Genomic DNA, 20,442 nt, shown 5'->3' with positions numbered 1-20,442 from the left:
GTAGCATATAAATATTTTGACCTTCACATTTTGCAGCCCATATACTCTCGATGACAGCAGTGATTTAAATAGTACAGGAGTCAAATAGAAATATTTTTTTCTATTCAGTAAAAGTTCAGACTCTTAGGAGGTAGACTGAAAAATAATAATTTCGGTATGTGTTTTACTTAACAAATGCAGATTTATAGTCATTCTAGCTGTATATAACTTGAAGTTCAAAACATATATGTTGTTACCCAATTATACTTTTCCTTTTAGAAAGTAAACTGAGTATTTTGCATGAAAACAATGAGTATGAGAAATATGTCGTGTTTTCCCATACCATAGTCATTCCTTGCATGCTGCATGGCTTTCATCAACATAGAAGTTTTGCAGATACGTCTGTTACTTCATGTTGAGAAAACAGGAAAAGCAAAAAGAATGGCATGTAGGCTGTGAGTAAATATATATTTTATCAGTAAACCTTTATAAAGTTCAGGCCATCACAAGGGTAGAAACTACCAGGTAGAAACTAGATAGTATATGAGGTAGACGTGCTCTGACTGTTTTTAAGCACTTCTAAACCTCTTGATTAACTAATGACCTTATCAAGTGCCTTTTGAAGTGGATGAAAAAACTAGGATAAGTCTTGATGAAATAGTAGGCCTTCTGCAAATATAGCCTAATTCAGTACAGCAGCCTTACAACTCAATACACTTAAATTGGTGTAACTATTGTAATGATAACCCTAAAAGTGCATATGACCAAGTTTTTCAATATATTTAGCTAACACTTTTTCTTATATTTGGTTTGAGTTGTAGGTGCTGGAATAATGGAAAATTTGGGTTAATCTGTGTGTTTTGCTAGTAGAAGAGTAACACTTGCTCTTTGTGTATATTCAAAGAGTAACACTTGCTCTTTGTGTATATTCAGTTGAAACAGCATGATTGCACAGCTCATCAGCATGCACTTAGCTCCAGCACCTGCTGCATCCTGCCCAATGTAAGGGTGAAACAAGGCACAGGAGTTATGATGAGGGAATTGTGGACAATAATTTGCAGTGATAAAGGAATTGAGGCTTCATTACTTAAGCTACTCAAGGCGTATATTTTAAAAAGACAAGTCCTGTACCTGAGCTGACATAACCAAAGAGCCCAGGAAAAGAGAAGGCTTGGGGAGGTCCTCACTTCAGTATTCCAGTACTAAGAAGTTGGCTTCAAAAAGGAGGAAAGCACTCCCTTCACAAGGAGAAATATGGAGAAGGCGAGGGGAAAGGGGTATAAGCTATGCTGGGAGACATTTTTGTCTTGAAATAAGAAATTATTATTAACAGTGAGAACAATTAATCACTGGAACAACCTCTGCTTATGTAGTGCAACCCACTTATGTGGTGAAATCCCCATCAGCAGAGACTTTCAAGATGCAGTTGGCCAAGGTGCTGGATAATCTCATCTAGGTTTCCTTTTCCCATAAAGGGTTGGACCTGTTGATCTTTCGAGGTCCCTTCCAACCTGGGCTGTTCTATGATTCTATTTTCATGTAACCTGGTATGTAGATACACTACATTGTATAATCTACCTGTAGGTGTTAACTTGTCAGCAAAGCGGCTGCTAATGGTAATTTGGACAATGTGTTTTCCTAAATGTGCTATTACCAGTTTTACAGATGAGTGAGACTCTAGCGAGGAGCAAAGGAAGGGTTCTGGTTATTCTTTATTACTTTGCATTGACTTTTGAGTACATTCAGCCTAAAAGATACAAGGATGGAATGTTGTTTTGTTTTGTTTTCTGCTTTCATTTGCATCTGAATTTTACATAGTGAGAAGAAATTGTTTTTCCTATTCTTAGAACATGTGTTACATAAGGATCAACCACATCACAGTCTTTAGTGACTACAGTAATTATTTTTCATTTAGATCAATTGAGTATTTTGAATTTAACAGATCATGGGAGCCTCTGAGCTCAGCTTTCTTAGCAATGAAATAGAGGTTTCTTTGTTTTACTTCCTTTGAGAAATGATTACCTCAGCCTTCACTTTCATGCTAGTGATTCAAATAAGAAACAAAGGAAATCATGCATTCTCTTTGCAAAAGCTATTCAAATGAAATATCTTTGATTTAAATGTAGTAATTAAATAAATGTGTGTTTGAAAAGGTTAAGATGCATTAGTGTTGTAAACTGAAGACTCCTGTTTACCTACAGAGTAGGTATTGTGCAAAGACCTGAAATAAGAGCTTCCCGTCCCTGAGTCACTGTTGACCTTAACCTGGACCACTCATGTTCAGTGTTTGTAGAGCTGAGATGTTTTCTGTGATCTGTTCACAGAGCTTCTCTGATTCAGATGTTATTAATCTGTTAAAGAATAGATAGTGATCAGGAGCTGAACGGAGACTGTTACATAATCAACAACCTAATTAACAAAGCATCTGAACAATGGACATGGTACGGATGATTAATTCTTGCAAATAAAAGTTTAAGAATTCCTGTAGAAATGTTAAGAAGTATTCTAAAATATGGTGCTCTATCTGAAAAAAAATATTTAACACTGTGAAAGGAATTTGTGGATTTGAAGATTCTGTGAAACAAATGTACAAAAGTTGGAGTTAACAGAAATTTTTGTGTTAAATATTTTCCTCATCTTTCACGACGTGACTTGTTCCCATGTTTTCAGAAACTGATTTCAACACCTTCAGGTTCTTTTATTTTAAATAACAAATAATGTTTTGTAAGTTATTTGAGAGTTTTTTAATTATAAATGAAAGCTGAATTTTGTGATCTAGCTGTATATTTTTAAATTAATTTTCTCAGTGTTTGCTGAGTATTTGCCATTTACTGACTAGTTGTTTTAATTTCGATTTAAAGTAACTCATAATGAGGCACACAAATGGTATCTTCTTATATTCCTTGACTGGGTTCATATAAATTTTAGAATTAGGTTTCTCGGTTACTTTCTCACTTTTAGAAAGTCAAATTAGTTTTCTGATATTCCAGTAAATATTGTGACATTTTCCCCATTACAAAAGTCATTAACTAAATGCACCCAAATATTGTGTGTTGACAAGAAACCTGCCTGAAATTTTCTTCATTTCTTACCTAAGTAGGACATTTTTAATTAAAGGAGGTTGGCTATAATGTAGGTGTATTCTTAATTTTGAGGAGTGAATGTGCAATGTTCTCTGTGCTTTCTGTTCATAAACTAAGAAATAATACTGTAAGTAGTAACTTGTTGCTTCCCCAATTAGGACTAAAAAGATAGATGGGTGATGATTCTCGATCTTTTCTGAACGTTGTGCTTGGGGTAAAGCAGTACACTGCTTACACTGGGTAAAGAAGCAAATGCATTGTCTAAATCATCCAGGTAAGAAGACAGCCTTCAAATAGCACTGCTGTTTCCTTGCTTTCATCTAGCATTCCTTTATTTTAATTCTGTACAATGGAAAAAAGTCACCAAAGGACTGAAAGCACGTGATGTTGTTAGTAACTTAATGCAGATCTGAAAAACAACCAAAGGTTAAAACTCAATCTAGTCTGAATGTTGTACATACACAAACCATTGAACTCAAGTTGAATTCTCAGGTGAGTATTAAATGACAGTACAGCCCCGACCTCACCCTTAAGGAAAGAAACAATACATATAATAGTGTTTGATATGGACAATGCACTACCTTTTTTAAGCATGCAAACATTTGAACTTCATGAGCAAAACGAAGGGAGAAAAGATAAAGAAGACTGTTAAAAAGGGGAAGAAGGCATCTAAGGGAACTGAGAAAGAAGGCACCACATAATGTAATCTGATTTGTCTAGTTATATTATTCTTCACCTTGAAGGTTGTCAATGCAAATTACAAAAAAGTAGCTGGTCCAGAGCATTATGCTAGTCTGATACACCCATTTGATGGAAGTCAACACCTTTAATTATCCTTGTTGAAAATCTCAGGTAGCTTCAATGTTTGACTCTTGCCTTTTGCTATAATCTATATTAAGAATATATGTTACAGCTTGGATCTTCAAATGTGTAAAAAAAATAAATAAAAATCTGCTAGAAGCTGGTAAATAAATCTGCCCACCGTGTCTCCTAGATCATTTCTTGAATTTAGTTTCACTTAACTGTGCTTACTTTCTTAGGGAGGACAATGACTCTCAAAATGTTTTCCCAAGACTACAGTTTAATGATACAAAGCATTTGGCAGCAATACTCCACCTATAATTGTTCTTGACTACTCAGTACCAAGTAGTGGTATATAATACCTCTCAGTTTGAGGATTTGATCTGGTTTTAAAAGCCTGCGAAAAATTGCAGGGACAGCAAAATAGGCAAAAGCAAATGGCCAGATGTGGGAGGGTGGGAAAGGGAACACTTGTGAATTACTGAAACCAATTTCCTCACTGAGGAAAATGCCTGTGCAGCCATGCACATCTGTAACACTGTGACAAGATTTTCATACTACTTAATGCATTTAGGAACATCCTACAGTATACATTTTTTTGAGTAATGAAAGCAGATCTATTTTTTGCAGGAAGACTATGCATCAATTGTGGGTATGGGCATGTGGGCATTCAAATTTATTATTCCTAGAACTTTCTGCTCTATTTACACTTGATGCTTACTCCTTACTCTAGGAGTATTGGTCTGTTTAGACTTGATGCTTTATTTTTATATTGCTAGAGGCAATTTTTTTTTTTTAGGCTGCTGGTAGCATATTAGCTATTTGGGGGGATGGTCTAATGCCCTCTCTGCCATTGATTTGACTTTTGACTGCAGCAATGAAATAGACAAAGCTGCTGTCTAACCTCTGAAATCACTCACTGTTCACCAGAAAGCTGAATTGTCAAAGGTAGAATAGGTGAGAGAGTTTTGCAGCAGCAAGAAAGAAAAAGGAAACACATTTCATGGTGTAAAACAGGAAAATTGTAGGAACAAAGGGTCCGTAAAATACCTTGTAGTAAATGGTAGAGTGGATAGATGGGGAAAAAAATCAATAAAACCCTGTAAGCATAAGAAATGTCTGTACAATTCAGTAAAAGCATTTACACTGGCAATTGATTTAGAAGTCCAAGGCAGAAACACTGGTAAAATAACTATTGGCTTCAGTCATTGCAGCACTTGCTTTAATGGTTTAAAAAGAAAAAGAAAAGTCTAGAAGAAAATTCTGGTCCTGTCTCAACCTCCAAAAACATTGGATTTGTCATGCATGGATACTGTATAATGTCAACAGCAGAATATTCCTCCTTGAATTCCTTATCATCAAGAATCAAAGGCCATCAGAAAGGCAGAAAATCAAGCACATAAAAGTGCACTTCATGCTTCCTATTTATACAATAATGTCTGGATCTTAGGACTTCATTACATGGCTCCTAAAAGAACAGAACAAAGGAGTAAAATTCACATATTTTGAGCCATCTACAATGCAGGCAAGTTTCTGGTGTTATTTTTCATTGTTTGTCATCTAAATGAGATGTGATTTCACTGCTTTTGGATGGATTGAGCACTTCATGCATTTTAGTGGAAAAAGAGTCTGTTAGGCTAAAGTCCTGATACCCAGGTAGGAGAAAGAAGTGTTAAAACGTAAAAACAAAAGGGGAAGTGTTGAGGTTTAAGTGTAGATTTACGCTTTGTATGATCTTCCAAAAGAAGGGATCCAATAGCGAAGGATGGACCAATGAAATGTTTGTTTCCAGAGCAAATTGTAATGGCATTTTGAATTGTCAATGAAGTTTTGTTAGTTTGATTGTTTAAAAGAAAATATGAGGTATCAGTTTCCCTGTGTTTCTTGCTGGTAGTATTACTCTGCACATCCTATCAGATACCAATAAGCATGCGTTCTCTTCTGCTTTTATTCACGTTGCCTTAGATGAAGATCGTAGTTATGTTTAAAAGCACCTTCTTTTCTAATAAAACAAATGCATGTGAGAGTTGAGCTTAACTCAGTAATCAGGCTTCAATTAGGGTTTTGATGCTGTTTTAGTAGCAATGCATTCTACCTAAAAGCCTGTGAATAGCACTGGTGGGTAGGCAGACAGAGACACAGTTTCTGTTATTCTGTTTATTTCAAGTCATTTCGGGTATGATAAAACTGATTGTGTATGAAGGCAGTTATTTTACTTCTGATATAGCTCAGAGGGGGAGTTGAATATCAAGAGCTGTCGCTACACAAAATCTCCAGTCAGAGGAGCTGTGTGGAGTCTCTATTTGAAATGATAATTCCAAGTCTTGTAGTATAAATTAAAAAGGAGAGATAAATAAACCGTAAAATTTGTTTGACATAAGGACTAATGTCTGGGATCTGCAGTCTTGGGGAGAAAAGAACCCAACAATCTAAGTAAAAAGTTTCAGGGCGTTTCAGTCCTTACCCTGTGAGACTGTAAAAGCATGAGGATGCAGGTACAAAAGGAATTGTATCTGAACAAGTACAAAGAAAACCAGTAGGATACAGGGGCAAAAGGAATTGTATCTCAACAAGTGCAAAGAACAGTTACCAATAAAACTTCTTCTAGTCCAAGTGAACTTTAGAATTCAATATAAAATGACACTTCCTGTAGAAGTACTACTAGGAAACACAATATGCTGCTTTTCTTGGCTGACAGAGCAGAAAAGAAACTTAGAGGACTTATTCTTGTTTTTTCTTGAAAACTAAACTGGGAGAAGAAAGGGACAAACGTTGAATATATTGATTGAGATATCTTGTGACCTGTGAATACAGCTCAATGTATAGAACAATATGCCCTTTTTTTGCTTATCTTGCACAAAAAGTTTAATATTTGCTCTCTTATTTCCTTAATAAGGGTGAGTGTTACAGCTTTAGAAGTTTCCGAATGAAGTAATGTATTGGGTCTCTGTATCCTGTGGTCATCAGCTATGAGCCACTACTCATGTTGGGGTCTGACTGCATTGTACTGATGCAATCGGATTGTAGCACCAGGTGGGAGGATTGGTTTTCACTAGGAGAAAGAAGAATGAACTACTCTAATGCACCCGCACAGTGGAGTGCTGAGCACAACAAATAAGTAGACATCCTTTGAAGCTTTTTTCTCTTCAGTGATTAAATTCTGATGCTGTACTTATCAAGAAAGCCACTAGCTTTAAACACTCTTCTAATTTACAGTACTTCCATTTTCCTCCTTCATCCCAAGACATCCAAGTTCCAACGCACTATTTTAGAAAGGAAAATTTTAGTGATAATGCGTATCTTATGGAGATGCAGTATGCCATTTAGAAAGCCAACAAACAGACTCTTGAACATTTTGTAATGCTGTATTAATACCATCTGATTGTTCATCATCAACTTATTGTGACTGCTAACATTACCAGTGTCCGCTAAACACACGCTTTGTGGAAAAGAAAGTTAAAAAAATGCTACAAGAAGTGAATTCAGAACACCCAGAACCACTGCAGTTTTGAGTTAGAGCTTCCTCCTTCAAATACATGTATGCACAGGTGGATAAAAGTCCTGTTGTGTTCTTGAAGGTTACAGATGCCAAAGTCACTCAGGAGAGGATTTAAGAGCTGTTCAATAAAATTAATCACCTGACTGAAAAGCTGGGATCAGATACTGTTTAATGAACGTATTAATTAAACTCCAATCAGCAAGTTTCCAAATTAACACCGTGGGCTGTACCCTGCTGTGCTCTTACGCTGTCTAGAATAATCCTTTTTACATATTGCGTGCTATCTGAATGCAATCAGAGATCTTCAGATAAACTGATACTGTTGCCCCCTTGGATTTGCTAAATCTTAAGGTTGTACAAAAAAAAAAAAAACTAAAAAAAACAACACACTAAAGAACAGAAGAGCATGCAGGGTACGTAACTTGTATATGGGCTTCAGTAGCACTTGAAGGAATCTGTAATTAGAAGTGTAGCCTCCTCTACCATATTATAGTACTTCCAGGAACATGCAGAAAGAAAAATACACTAACTTGCAAGGTATATTCCTCCCCCCACCCTTTTTTTCTGCCAATAGACTAGGAAAAGGTAATAAATACTACTCCAATAACATATAATGAAGTAATACTTTAATTATAGCATGACCATAGTAAACTCCCACTACTGACCATCAATAAGGAGGCATTAATTTGCTCCATATCTGCCAAATGATTACATAAAAATTGACTGGTAGCTTGATCTGCTTTGCCCTGTACAGAGAGAGCGGAAGAATAAGATGCAAAGTCACATTTATAGTCCCTCATAGGCGCTACTAGCACAACAATGTCAGCGCACAGTGGAAGTCAGGCATTTCAACCATTAAAAATCACAAGTTACAGTAGGAAAAAATGTCAAGGACAAATCCTTCTCAGCTCATGTGTATTGTCATTTTGAGATTATATTCCCTATTTTCCGTTTTAAACCAATGTGTAGTGTTTCTGATCATTTAGTCTGCTGCTTTGCCTCATTCCCAGGTGTTGTGTAGCGATCAGAAGTAAACCCTGAGCATGAGACACTAGAACTCCGAAATGACAGCAACCATGTAAATGTCTGGTTATCTGTTCACCTGCATAAATACAACTGTAGTACAACTTCAAAGGTTCTTTAGGCTCTTAAAGCGTTTCATCTGATACAGATCACTTTTTTGTCTACACATTAGAAAATGCCAATGTTTTTTATGAGCAATAAACTGTCATTCTCCCAACCTGTGAAAGATAGCTTGCAACAAACTCCAAAATAAGAATTTGCCATGAATCTTTATCTTTAAATGCATAGCATGAACAATCCACACTGCCCTTAGCAGTCTGACACCAGTAAAAAATGATGTAACTGATGAGTTCATGAGCACGTCACATGAATCTTAGGCCTTTAGTGAAAATAGGGGCAGGTAATGCAGCTTGCCGACTAGTAGAGTAACCAACTTTGCTGCTACCCAAGGCACTGGGCAGAGGGAGCTGGTGCCATCCCACTCGCAATTTGACCTGAGCTACGACATGCACTCCCACAAAAAGGCAATTAAAAGCAGCTGGCTGAGAGTGGAGGTGGATAAACAGAAAACCAACCCTGAGATTGGCATTTTGAAGTGTAGGATAGAGATACTACAGCTTAGTTTGAAGGTAGGAAGAAGAGGATGGAGACATCACAAAGAATTAGCAGCCACAACTTGTAGCAGCTGTTGCTGACTGCACCCATGACTGTTGGGTTATCACAAGAACCTAGGATATAATTAGCAAAGCACAGCAAATGTCCTTATTTTTTATACAAATGTCTATAATTTCTACATGTTTGTGTCAATAATATTTTACAGTCAACAACGGTGGAAGATAAGAAGTAAGAAAAGGGCATGATTTGGAACGAATTCTAAACAAACAAAAAAACTGTAACAATTACTGTAACAGAACTATTTAGGATCTTTATGCAACATCAATATTTGTTGTAAGATAGAAAGCGAAAAGATTAATGGCACTGTATTAACGTCAGTTTCACTGACAAGGCCTTATTCATGTCCCTTCCCAAATTAAAAACAAACAAAACAAAAACACATACCTAAGCTTTTGAAATGTGTTTAAACAACTTCTCCAAGTTTCTCCATGGTCGTAGAAAAGTTTTATTTATCTATCTCCAAAGCTTTTCGCATGAATCAACAACAAGCATTTAGTGAAGAGACCTTATAAACTTATTAGGCATTTTTATTTCAAGTTTTCTTATAAACAAGACAAATATATACTCAGAAAAACTGGACCCAAAGTATCAGACAGTTAAAAGTTTTCATGCTTTTAATATATATTCAATATTTCTATAAATTCTGATATTTTAGTTATGAATTTTATAAATGTACATCTGCATAGCTTCCTGAAGTCACTACGTAATTTTCCAGAACACCATTACCACCTACTGCAAGAAATTTTCACTAGCTTTCCACTACTGTTCTTAAGAGATTACTTCATGGAAGGATATTGCCTGTCTGGAAGTATTTTGCATATGATTAAAACCCTATAAACTTATAAATTTATATATGTTTATAAACTTATAAACATATAAACCCTATAAACAAGTAACTTTCCCCACGTAACTCTGTCTCTTTTAAGATTTCTGGCCTTTTAAAATTCTTTCAGTGACTGCAACATAACAAATTATGTATACTTTATGGATTGCGTGCACAGTCTTTGTTTAATTGTAAACTGCAATATTTATTTTATTTAAGATGGTGTTTTAAAGTCATTTATTTTAGGTCTTGTGACACCATTTACAGCAAAGTTGGTTGCATTACTCGTTAAAACATTAAGTAGCTATGCATGTACAGGTAACAGTCTTCAGATTTTCACTGAACGTGCAACATTATATACACAAACTTGACAGACACTGTAATTATGCATTTTACAACACAAAATTAACTGGCGATGAAAGCCTGTGTATATAAGCTATAGTGCACATAGGGGCTAGCAGTCCTACCATTTCAAACTGTACCACAACAAAACACGTATTCCGTAGTGAGGTTTTGAATATGAAAATTTGCTCTTACAATAGTTTCTATAAAAAGTCACACAATCCAAGTCCTGAAAAACATCCATGCCTATAAATTATGTCCATTACTGGAAGAATTTCAATATAGTCAGGCAACAACTATTTTCAATGCCTTTTAAAACTTGTACAAAAAAAATATACTTTTCCATAAAAATCAAAAAATAAAATATCTGAAAAGAGATATGCAGTACTTCCCAAATTTTTCGTGATAAATTTAGAAAAAGAAGAGGAATCCAGTCTTAAATTCTGCTATCATATACACAAACCATTTAAACTGAGACCTATGCATGATGTTTGTACACTTGTCAGGAGCATTTGACTCGGTCTCTAAGTCTAAAATGCAAATGTTATGGAAAGTATGAAAACTCTTACTTCAGGAGCTTCACTTTGTCCTTTAAAACTTTGAATTTGGGATTGTTATTCACTTTCTTATTAAATATGACTAGAATATCCTCTTCTGATTTGTGATGCTCACCAGCTACTGCGTAATACTGAGCTATAACCTGCACAAAGAAAGAGAAGGAGTTTTCAGTTAGTAAAGATGATCCACTTAGAACAAAAATATATTGATATTAATGTATTAGAAGTACCATGGAATCTATCACGTTATTGTTCCTTTGCAGAATTTCCTGCACTGTATTTCCCCTCTATTCTAGTAAGCTCTAAAGAACATGTCCAGCTGACATTCTGTCAATTGATATTCTGTTAAATACTGTCAAACATATTTGCATATATGAAAAAAAAATATTTTTCAAGTTAAAAAAAATCTCAAGACCAAAGTAGATTTAAGAACAAAAAAGGTGTTCTACTATACCTTTTTTCGTAGTTTTTTGATTGAAATTTCATTATCTGGAGCCTGTTTCAGAACAGCTTTGATGGTTCCTTTCCAGTTGAATTTACCTAGAGAATAATTAAGTAATTTACATAACACTGTAAGTAAAATAAGGTATTTCCAAGTCTTCTTTAGTAGGAACAAGCCTTCAATCTACTACTTCTAGAACCATTCCAGCTACCATCACAGTTCACTGTTACCTTACTGACCCTACTACAACAGGGCATCTTAAGCATAAAGTCAGTATGTGCAGTTTCTTAAGGTTTTAATAGGATAGCCATGAAGAATCAACGTACTACTTGAACAACTCGGGTCAGGGTTGCTTTTACTGAACTTCTGGGTTTCAGCTATAAAGCAGTAACCGTTACATAACACAGGAACAGTTGGGAAGATCCCATCTTGCTACCCTTACAGCACAAACAGAGACTTTCACACAATACCCACTTCAGAGGCCGTTAATTGGTAACCTTCCAAATACACGATCTGTGTGTTCAAGTACGGGCATTCCCCAACAGTAATGAAGGGCATTGACTTACCTAAGCATAAGCTAAGGTCAAACACAGATAAACCTGAAATTTCTGATTCAATGAGCAAACATGGGGTTGTAAAAGATACACAAATACAAGAGAGACAAAACTGCCATCATTTTTCCTCTATATTGGCTAAGGTGCATGGCAGCAGGGAAGAAACCTAACATGGCGAAACAAATACGCCAAATTCCTCACTGTTCAGCGAAAGTAAGCGTAGCTAAAGGTTGCTAGCACAAAAGTAACATGAGAGAATTCAGCATTCAGGTGTAAAATGTAGCACAGACTACTTCCTCTGGAACAGAATGCTATGACTGAGGCACAACTTATTTCATGGGTTGCTGCAGAAGCATTGCACTTATATTCTGCACTAGGTCTTTTGCAGAACAGTTTTTTAACTGCTAGAACTTCCCCTTTAAGAATACCTTTATCTGTTCCCACAGTTTCTTCATTGCCATTGGTGTTTTCTGTTTCCATGTCTTCTGAAATGCTTTCAGTTTTCATTCTCTTTTTTGTGATATGAGGTTCCTCTAGAGGTGAAAATTGAATGAAAATAAACATTCACAAAAGGTGATAGAACTAGAAGAGAAGTTCTTTAAAGACAGTTTCTGTTCTTATAAAAGAAGATTGGATTGGCTAAGATGTTCACATTTTGTAAAACGACTGACTGCAACCAGCATTTTAAAATAAATCAAGTTTTGTATGTGTAGCATTAATTACTTGAAAAATTCTACTGAAGAAGATTATTGATCTTTAAGGCATTGACAAAAGTCTCTTTAACACAATAATATATTAAGTAGGATGGATACCTTCTGCATGTTTATGTTTGCGTTTCTTTCTATTTGTTTCCTCTTCTATTTCATTCTGATGGCCATTTCCATTTATTTCAAATTCATTCTCCAAGCTCTCCTTTCCTTTTTTAGACTTTTTATTCTTTTTTGTTTCTGAGCTTGCAGGCTGGTTTTCCAATTTCAATTCTTTTTTCTCCTTCTTGTTGTTCTTTTGTCTCTCTTCTTTTCGTTCTCTCTTATTCTTTTTCCGCTCAGTTTTATCATCTGTAACTCCATTTTCTTTTGCCACTGTTTTTTCCCCACTTTCTGCAGACTGGACTTCTTCCTTCTGTTGTGGTTTGTCATGTTCTTTTTTGCCTGACACCTTTTGTTGAAAGACAGATTATTACAATTTTTACATGCCTTTTTTGATAATGCAACTTTTATTCAGTATATTATTCATGAACACCACCAATATCCTGAATTCAGTCTTAACATCACGGGAGAAGTGTTATCTTGCAACAAAAATATTTCGATCTACTTAATTTTATTTTTCTATGTTCTACAAAATATGTTGTATTATGCAAATAGTGTATTTATTAGATTGATACACGTTTAAATACTCAATTCTCAAGGCATGTAAAATGTAGTATCAGAATTTCTAAGGGCACAAGCTTGATGCGAACACCAGAAAACATGAATATGGCAAGACACAGCATTAGGTACTTCCTACATTAAAATACTAGTTAGCAAACACTAGTCAGCAGGCAAAGATACCTTTCTGAAACTGCTATTAGCAATTAGTCATATTACCAGAATGCAAGTGATAGGCAATGTGCAGCTCAAAGAAGTGTCCATGTAGTCTTTTAATAAATGTTTGCTAAAAGTAGTAAGAGTTGTCTCTCCTGTAACTTAAGAGCTATGCAGATAAACATTTTTAACTGCATTCTTGTTGTTTGATGTTGTACATCTGACTTAACTTACATCTCTGGTTGCTTCAGAAAAAATATCCCACACCTGGTCTTGCAAAGTGCTGTCAGTAATTCTCAAACTGTTCTTCATCCAATTCTGTGCAGGAAAAAAAAAACAAACAACAGACAAGCAATAACTTTAAAAGGTGCATCTCTCATTTTTTTCTCGATTACCATATATTCAGTTCTTGGTTTTTTAAATTTAAGAATTTGATTATTTCTTGTGATGAAGATCTGGTTGGATGTTTACTTTCTAAGAATACCTTAGAACTCCATGCTAAATTGTTTTGTTTCGTACCTACATATTAAAGCCTATGCCATGCCTTTCAGTTGTCTCACCAATAGTAATCCAGAAGAGGTTAATATTAAAGACTATCCTCAAGCTTTTTAACAGTGCTGATCGTGTTAATGTCCTGCTAAACCTTTTGGCAGTGGAAGGGGGAAAAAAAAAAAGGCTAAGTTGTAATTCTTTACTGATACAACATACTGATAAAACATTTGGAATCTGCCATGTCTGTGAAGCAAAATTCAGTGAAGCATCCTTTGTGGGAGATTAAGTCAGAATGCTGAGCAACAGGAAAATTCTGAAAGAAAGAGTATCTCAAAGAAACCAGAGTCACAGAAATCAGAATTCCTTAAAAATGTGTCTAAGAACATGGACATTCAATAGAAATCGAAAATTTTAAAAAAAAGTTTTTAGAAAAATGAACAAGCCTATACATGGAACCATCCAAGCCTAATCTCCAAGTCTGACAAACTTTGTGAATCTCTGGCTTAACAACTAATGAAAACTGCATAGAGTCCTTTTATGAAAAAAGAAATATGTTTCAAACATATCCTATTTGAAACTTGGCTATTACAGCATCCACTTCCCAATGCTCAAATAAAGCAATTTGTATCACCTTTGTTAAAAGAGTGTCACTCACTAAGAAAGTCTATTTTTAAGCTCACTGCACGGATTACTAGAAATCTCTTAAAACGTACCTGAAATTTTACTTTTTTTCTTGGAATGTTATCAAAGATACGCATTTGCTCCAAAATGTTCCGCACTTTAGGGTTGACATTTGGCTTCTTCATAACTTCATGAATTTTCTGAACGAAGAAAACCAGAATGAAATCAAATCAGCAAAGCAGCATAACAATCAAATGATGCATGCAAGGTATGCAAGTTGGAAACACCTTGGACAGAAAGCACACACAGACTGTACAGCCTGCTGAAACCATTCAATAAGCATGAGAAAAACCACTAACCTTTAGATTTATCATAAGATTAAATAAGCATCAGTTACCTGTATAAATATTCATACTTACGCACTAAGCAGAGGCAAGCAGGACTGCTCACCAATGCTTTCTGCTGTAAAGTTACAACCTATAATAAGAGCATTTTAAAGTAAATTAACTATATCATACAACGGAGTCCTGTGAAAAGGGCCTGCATTGATTAAAGGAACTGTTAACTGCTTGATCGCTTTTTGTAGAATTTTAATTTCTGGAGTTAACTGTGAAAAGCAGGCCACAGTTTGAAATGCATTTCCTCTGGCAGCAGTTGCAGCTTCCGCAATCATTAATCCCCACAGGCAGTTCAGGCATATTCCTATGCTACCTGTGCCAGTACAACAGCACAGAGAGGGCCAGGCTTGGGCCTTGGAGCAGTTACTTGAACAGCACCGCTGCTTGCTGCAGCACAAAGCTCACTGTACTCTGAGCTTACCATTATTTAAAGATGCAGCCACTGGACACCGGAGAGCCTTCCTCTACTTGTGAAAATCTGCTTACTGAAAGGTTTTATGGACCGGTCAATAATTCCTCTCTTTTCTGTGCAGAAGGTGCTTACTACTGATATTTTTCATAGCGACAGCATTCACATCATACTGCCTTTGAAATTCTGATGATGTTACATCTCAACAATGATACTAACCTGTTGACTTTAACAGTATTTTTCATATGCCTTCAGAATGAATGTAGTACTTAGTACTTTGTTGGATTGTCTTCTATATGAGATAGAAGTCAACAAATCCATGGACAAAGATGAACTAACTGATTTTATTTAATGGTGTTTTAAAAACATGTTTGGAAGTTCCTTCTTAAAACCATTAAAGGAAACTAATAGCTGTAAGCGGGTAGGTTATTAGGACAGAAATTGTAGGAGACGTCTCCTGTGATACGTGCTCCGCTATTCAACATATTTACAAATGATCTGAGAAGAGGGCAGGAAAATTTTCCTGATGATATGAAGCTATTCAGGATGAGGACTGTGAAGAATTCCAGGAAAATCTTATGAGAATGAGTGACTAGGTAGTAAAAAGGTGAACTAAATTCAACACAAACTCATGTAAAACAGCATGCTTAGGGAAAACAATCTTCACATCTAAAATGACAGGTTTTAAGTTGACCACTGGTGCTTAGAAGTAAGATCTTGCTGTTGAAATTGCCAATTCCATGAAAATGTCAGCACAATGATCAGCAGCAACCAAAAAAAAAAGCAAAACAATGGACAAAAGTCATTAAGAACAAAGAAGGAAACAGCAAACATCATTGTGACAGAGTCTACAGTTCATCCATATCTTGAAGAGTTTATGTAGTTCTTGTAACCTCATTTCACAAGGATAGAGTGGAACTGTAAAAACTAGTAGAAGACACATTCGAAACAAACACAAGGTGTATTTCTTACCTGCATGAGCAATAGACCTGCCAAGGAATTGCCAAAAGAATGTTGCAGATGTTGAGAAAAACAGATCTTTGGTTTTATCCAGTAGAGCTTCTCTAATGTCATTAAAAATTATCATCAACAGTTACTTATCATATCAGTATTTAATATAAACCTTACCTGAATCCACGCCTGTTGTTTAGCATCTCCTTTGTTGGCTTTGGCTTCAAAATCTTTTCCACCGTATTTCTGGTCTTCACTTACACACTTCACATGGTCTTTATAGTCATCGCCCCTGAACAAAGAAGATTTTTAACTATAGTTCTGTAAAGTGTTTCAGTCCTACAAACTATGTAACACTTACGTAATCAAGAAACTGAAGTAATAGGTAGTATCTATCATTTATGCCTCAATACTGTCAATGCTCATACATGAAAAGCTCAACATGGTTAAGTACATGCTTATATGACTGCTTACGTTTTGTCATGCTACAGCATTCAGCAGGAATTTGACTCTCATCAAAATGAGATCTGAGTCTTCAGATCATTTATTAGTAAGTCTTACACACATTTGTTCATGTAATACGCAAAGCTTCTAGCAAATATCTGTTTTATGACTCACATTGACACACTTTAAAATTAATAAAACGGGTAAAAATGCTTGCAAAAAAATAATTCCTTAATATGGATACACTAATGTAGTAATGCAGCTCTAATCAATGTGTAAGTGCCCCCAGAAAGGAACAATTGAAACAAATCTTAATCTTTTGTCAGTGAAGTAAGTACCTGGAAATAAAACCATTATTTGAGAATAATCTTATTTTCTTAGACAAATTCATACATTCATATTTTGAAAGCAGATAGTAGCACTGCTTTCTTCTAAGTGACAAGAGACAGAAGTGCTTATGAGAAGTGATAAGTTCAGCATTTTGGATGTTACTGACCATTTCATTCTCTCTGCAGTAGCAGAATAAAAACAGCTGTGAATCAAATGATGAAATAATAGTAACAAAAAAAATAAATCTGCAATTCTGTTTACAATGTGGTTTAACTGTCCTTTGGTCACAGATCACAATGCCTAAGAATAGCAGCTTCTTACTGCAAACACTCTAATGTCACTTGGTTGTTAGGCAACTTTCCAATACTCTATCTTGGAAATCCACAATTTCCCCCAAAGGATTTAAATTTTAATATTCAGCTGTCTAACTTAATACTTCAATAAACATTTAAGTAATGATGAGCATAGCAGTACTACTTCTAGCAATGCCTAGAAGTAGTATCCAGTGTGTAGAAGTGGTCTGAGTGTGTATTCAGTACCCATGCCTGCTTTACCTACTGCTAATGGCTATCCCAGCAAGATAAATCATGATTCTTGTCGGTCTTATGCCAATGTCTAGGTAGCATCAGGAAAGATGCCAAAAGCTGCTCATGCTTCCACTCTGGACAAGTGGAAGGAGCCTTGCTGCACGTCTTACTGCTAGTGTAGGAAAACCTCCAAAGCCCTTGTTCACACTTGGATGATTAAGTTTGAAATAAATGTTCCCACTTTTAAATATAAATTTGAATTACCCAGAAATTGTCAAAGTTAATTCTAACACACCACAGAGAAACTTTAAATTTGTGACACCCACTGCAGAGTGAAGGAGGCTATTTCCCAGAATTTACCTACCAGAAATCCTTGCCACAATCCATGCAAGAAAGGCACTGGCAGTTTCTGCAGATGTTCACATGTTTTTCAACTTGTGCTTTCTTCACAGACTCTCCGCAGGCATTGCACGTGAAAACTACCATGTTGGTGACCAGGCGGCAGCTCCTCTCAAACGGGCACGATCCTTCTCCTCCACACAGGCACAGCCCTAGAAAGACAAAAAGGAGGGCCTTGTTTTTGTAACTCGAAAGAAGAGTTCTGATGGTTGAAAATCGTTGAACATCTAAAGCAGGCTGATTTTGAACGTGCAAAACGTTCAACGGGAAAAACTCATTTTGTCTGGTATCCCGAGCACAAGTGAAACCAGCAACCCCGAAACCAGTAACTGCGAAAGCAGTAACTCCCCGGATCTTCTCGTTTGTCCGCAAACTTTATGGCTGCCAAACGTTGCTGCCCACCTTTAACAAAAAAAAAAAAAAACACCAAGCTCTGACTACAACCACCGGCGATTCATCGTGAAGTTCACCTCTTCCCTTTAAGTCCCCCAGCTCGGCTTTCACCAGCACCTTTCCCAACCCAGGCTGGCTGCAGCACCCCATATCCCCACCATATCTCTCCCACCAGCTCTCTCCCCGACCCCGGGCCTTCCTCCCAGCCCCGAACCGATCGCTTGGCAGGCAACGATTCCCGATCCCCCCCACCCCGGGCTCCCCTCTCAGCCCCCAGCCCCGCGGCTCCCCGGGCCACCAGGTCAACCCGCTCAGGGCAACGGCACGTGCCTGCGCCCGCCGCCCCGCTCCCGCTCCGGCCGCTCCGCGCCTGCGCCGGGGGCGGCCCGCGGCTCCCTCCGCCCCGCTCCTCCGAGCCTCCGCCGGGGAGGAAGCGGAAAGAGCGGCGGCGGAAGAGGCCGGGGCCGGCGCTGGCATGGAGCTGGGTGGTGGCCGGAGCCGGTAAGAGTAGGGCAGGGCCGGCTCCTTCCCCTCGGGGCTGAGGGGAGCCTGGAGGCTGCACCTCAAAGCTGGCGGGTGGCGCTGGGTGCCCTGGGGTGGGGACGTGCATAGCTGAGGCGGTGTGCTGGAAAGCGGGTTTGCTTTATTTATTTTAAAGCCTGCTGGAAGACATGGTTAAATAGGAGGGGGAAAAAAGGCCAATACGCTAACCCGCTTTGATGTGACAGGAGAAAAGGAAGCACAGTGTAACAGTAAATTAAAATGCTGGAGCTCATCAGAATCGAGAATGAGGGTAACCACTTCTCCAGTTTAAACCAATGCGGTTTTTCTGCTTCATTTATTAATTAGAAGACTGTCCTGCAGGTGTCCTTCCATATTTACAGGTGTGTTGGGAGGGAGTTTCATCTTGCTTCTGAAAAAAGGAAGCATAGAATTCACTATAAATGTATTGTATGGGAATAATGTTACTTGTTTTCTCTTCAACCTGTTAAAAAAGTGACTCTAAAGAGACTTTACATTTTATTACATCAAAGAATTGCCATACTAACTTGTCTCATGAATCAGATCTGTGGGCATTGGGCCTAGTTACAGCAGCAGGGAGTATGATACAAACAGTGCTGCTACAGAGTTCCCCCTGTTCAGGTTAGAGGATGAAGTAACTGTGGGTATCCTTTACAAATACTACTGGGTTTTTAGGTCTGGTATGTTTTTACCTTAGAAACTTACTCTCAGAGTTGTGTGAATTGCTCTTTCTGTGGTTACAGAGTTCAGTTTATTGGCAGCACCATTAGCACGTTTTTGCAGAAGCTTTTTATCATAAGCAAAATTTCATTAAAATCAACATTTTGTGTATATACTGTTAATTTGTACTGGTGAACAATACTATCGCTCATCTTTAAACAGACAAATGTGTTTAGAGCTCATGTGGCAGTTTAAACTGTCCAGTTTAGACCTGCCTAGACTGTTTAAAGTCTGTTTCCTTTGGGAGCTAAAAGGAGTTGTGAAAATGTTCTTCGTATTCTAAATTCATTTTGCAAGTTTAATATTTAAAATTCATCTTAGCATTTTATTTCATTGTAGGTAATGTAAGTGATTTTCTAGCATGGACACTGTTGCTAGCCATAGTTGTCATCTTCTCCAGCAGCTACATGAACAGCGCATTCAGGGTCTTCTCTGTGACTGCATGTTGGTGGTAAAAGGTGTCTGCTTCAAAGCACACAAAAATGTATTAGCTGCTTTCAGTCAATATTTCAGGTATGTGGTAGAAAATTCTTCTATTAAAAAAGTGAACTAAATGCTGTTATTTGAGGTTTTCTCTGAGAAGGGTACTTTTTTTTTCTAGTAGTTCTAGACAATGTAACTATTAGAGGGGCAGATAAAAAGTTAAACTGTTTGTCCAGAGATAAATCTGTATCATATATTACATTGAATTAAAAACTGTGGCCATCCTAATTTATTTTCTGGGTGTACATAATTAACTACTACACTGAGTTTGGAATTTTCTTGTTCATTACTTGCTTACAGTGCCTCTTATAATGGATTCTTGGCAGAGGCCTGCAATCAGTATTTCAGTATAAAAAGATAACTGTTTACAAGGAGCGTAGTACTGAACACGAGCAGAGATAGATAAGGGATATAACGGATGAAACAATTCACATCATCCATTTCTGTTTGGT

General features: G+C 36.9%; 2 protein-coding genes across 4 annotated transcripts in view; one reads left to right on the top strand and one right to left on the bottom strand.

The window, feature by feature from the left end:
- Window positions 1-9,566: 9,566 nt before the first annotated feature.
- On the bottom strand, window positions 9,567-18,715 carry LYAR (Ly1 antibody reactive). Its single transcript, XM_048048349.2, has 9 exons — window positions 18,596-18,715; window positions 17,838-18,024; window positions 16,350-16,464; window positions 14,507-14,614; window positions 13,536-13,619; window positions 12,591-12,936; window positions 12,207-12,311; window positions 11,237-11,322; window positions 9,567-10,925 (listed from the first exon to the last, which is right to left on the bottom strand). Exons 2-9 carry the CDS (start codon window positions 17,957-17,959, stop codon window positions 10,791-10,793), a joined length of 1,101 nt encoding a protein of 366 aa, XP_047904306.1. The 5' UTR covers window positions 17,960-18,024; window positions 18,596-18,715; the 3' UTR covers window positions 9,567-10,790.
- Window positions 18,646-20,442, top strand: part of ZBTB49 (zinc finger and BTB domain containing 49) — a 19,538-nt gene continuing 17,741 nt past the window's right edge. Inside the window, exons 1-2 of one of the 3 annotated variants that reach the window (XM_013179916.3) lie at window positions 18,646-18,766; window positions 19,847-20,020. In XM_013179916.3, the coding sequence (XP_013035370.2) occupies window positions 19,869-20,020 (152 nt within the window). In that variant the 5' untranslated portion in view covers window positions 18,646-18,766; window positions 19,847-19,868. Of the gene's footprint in view, window positions 18,767-18,841; window positions 19,150-19,846; window positions 20,021-20,442 lie in introns of those variants that run through there. The other 2 variants (XM_048048321.2, XM_066995642.1) reach the window with 2 other exon arrangements.

The sequence above is a fragment of the Anser cygnoides genome, chromosome 4, assembly GCF_040182565.1.
Source record: "Anser cygnoides isolate HZ-2024a breed goose chromosome 4, Taihu_goose_T2T_genome, whole genome shotgun sequence".
Lineage (NCBI taxonomy): Eukaryota > Metazoa > Chordata > Aves > Anseriformes > Anatidae > Anser > Anser cygnoides.
This window is presented reverse-complemented; position numbering and strand designations above follow the sequence as displayed.

Bases quoted from the DNA above. Each gene is read 5' to 3' on its own strand.
- LYAR (XM_048048349.2), bottom strand. From the start codon at position 17,959: ATGGTAGTTTTCACGTGCAATGCCTGCGGAGAGTCTGTGAAGAAAGCA. The intron at 16,465-17,837 runs GTAGGTAAATTC...TTCTTTGTTCAG, and splicing joins GATTGTGGCAAGGATTTCTG to GGGCGATGACTATAAAGACC. The intron at 11,323-12,206 runs GTATTCTTAAAG...ATTATTCTCTAG, and splicing joins AACTGTGGGAACAGATAAAG to GTAAATTCAACTGGAAAGGA.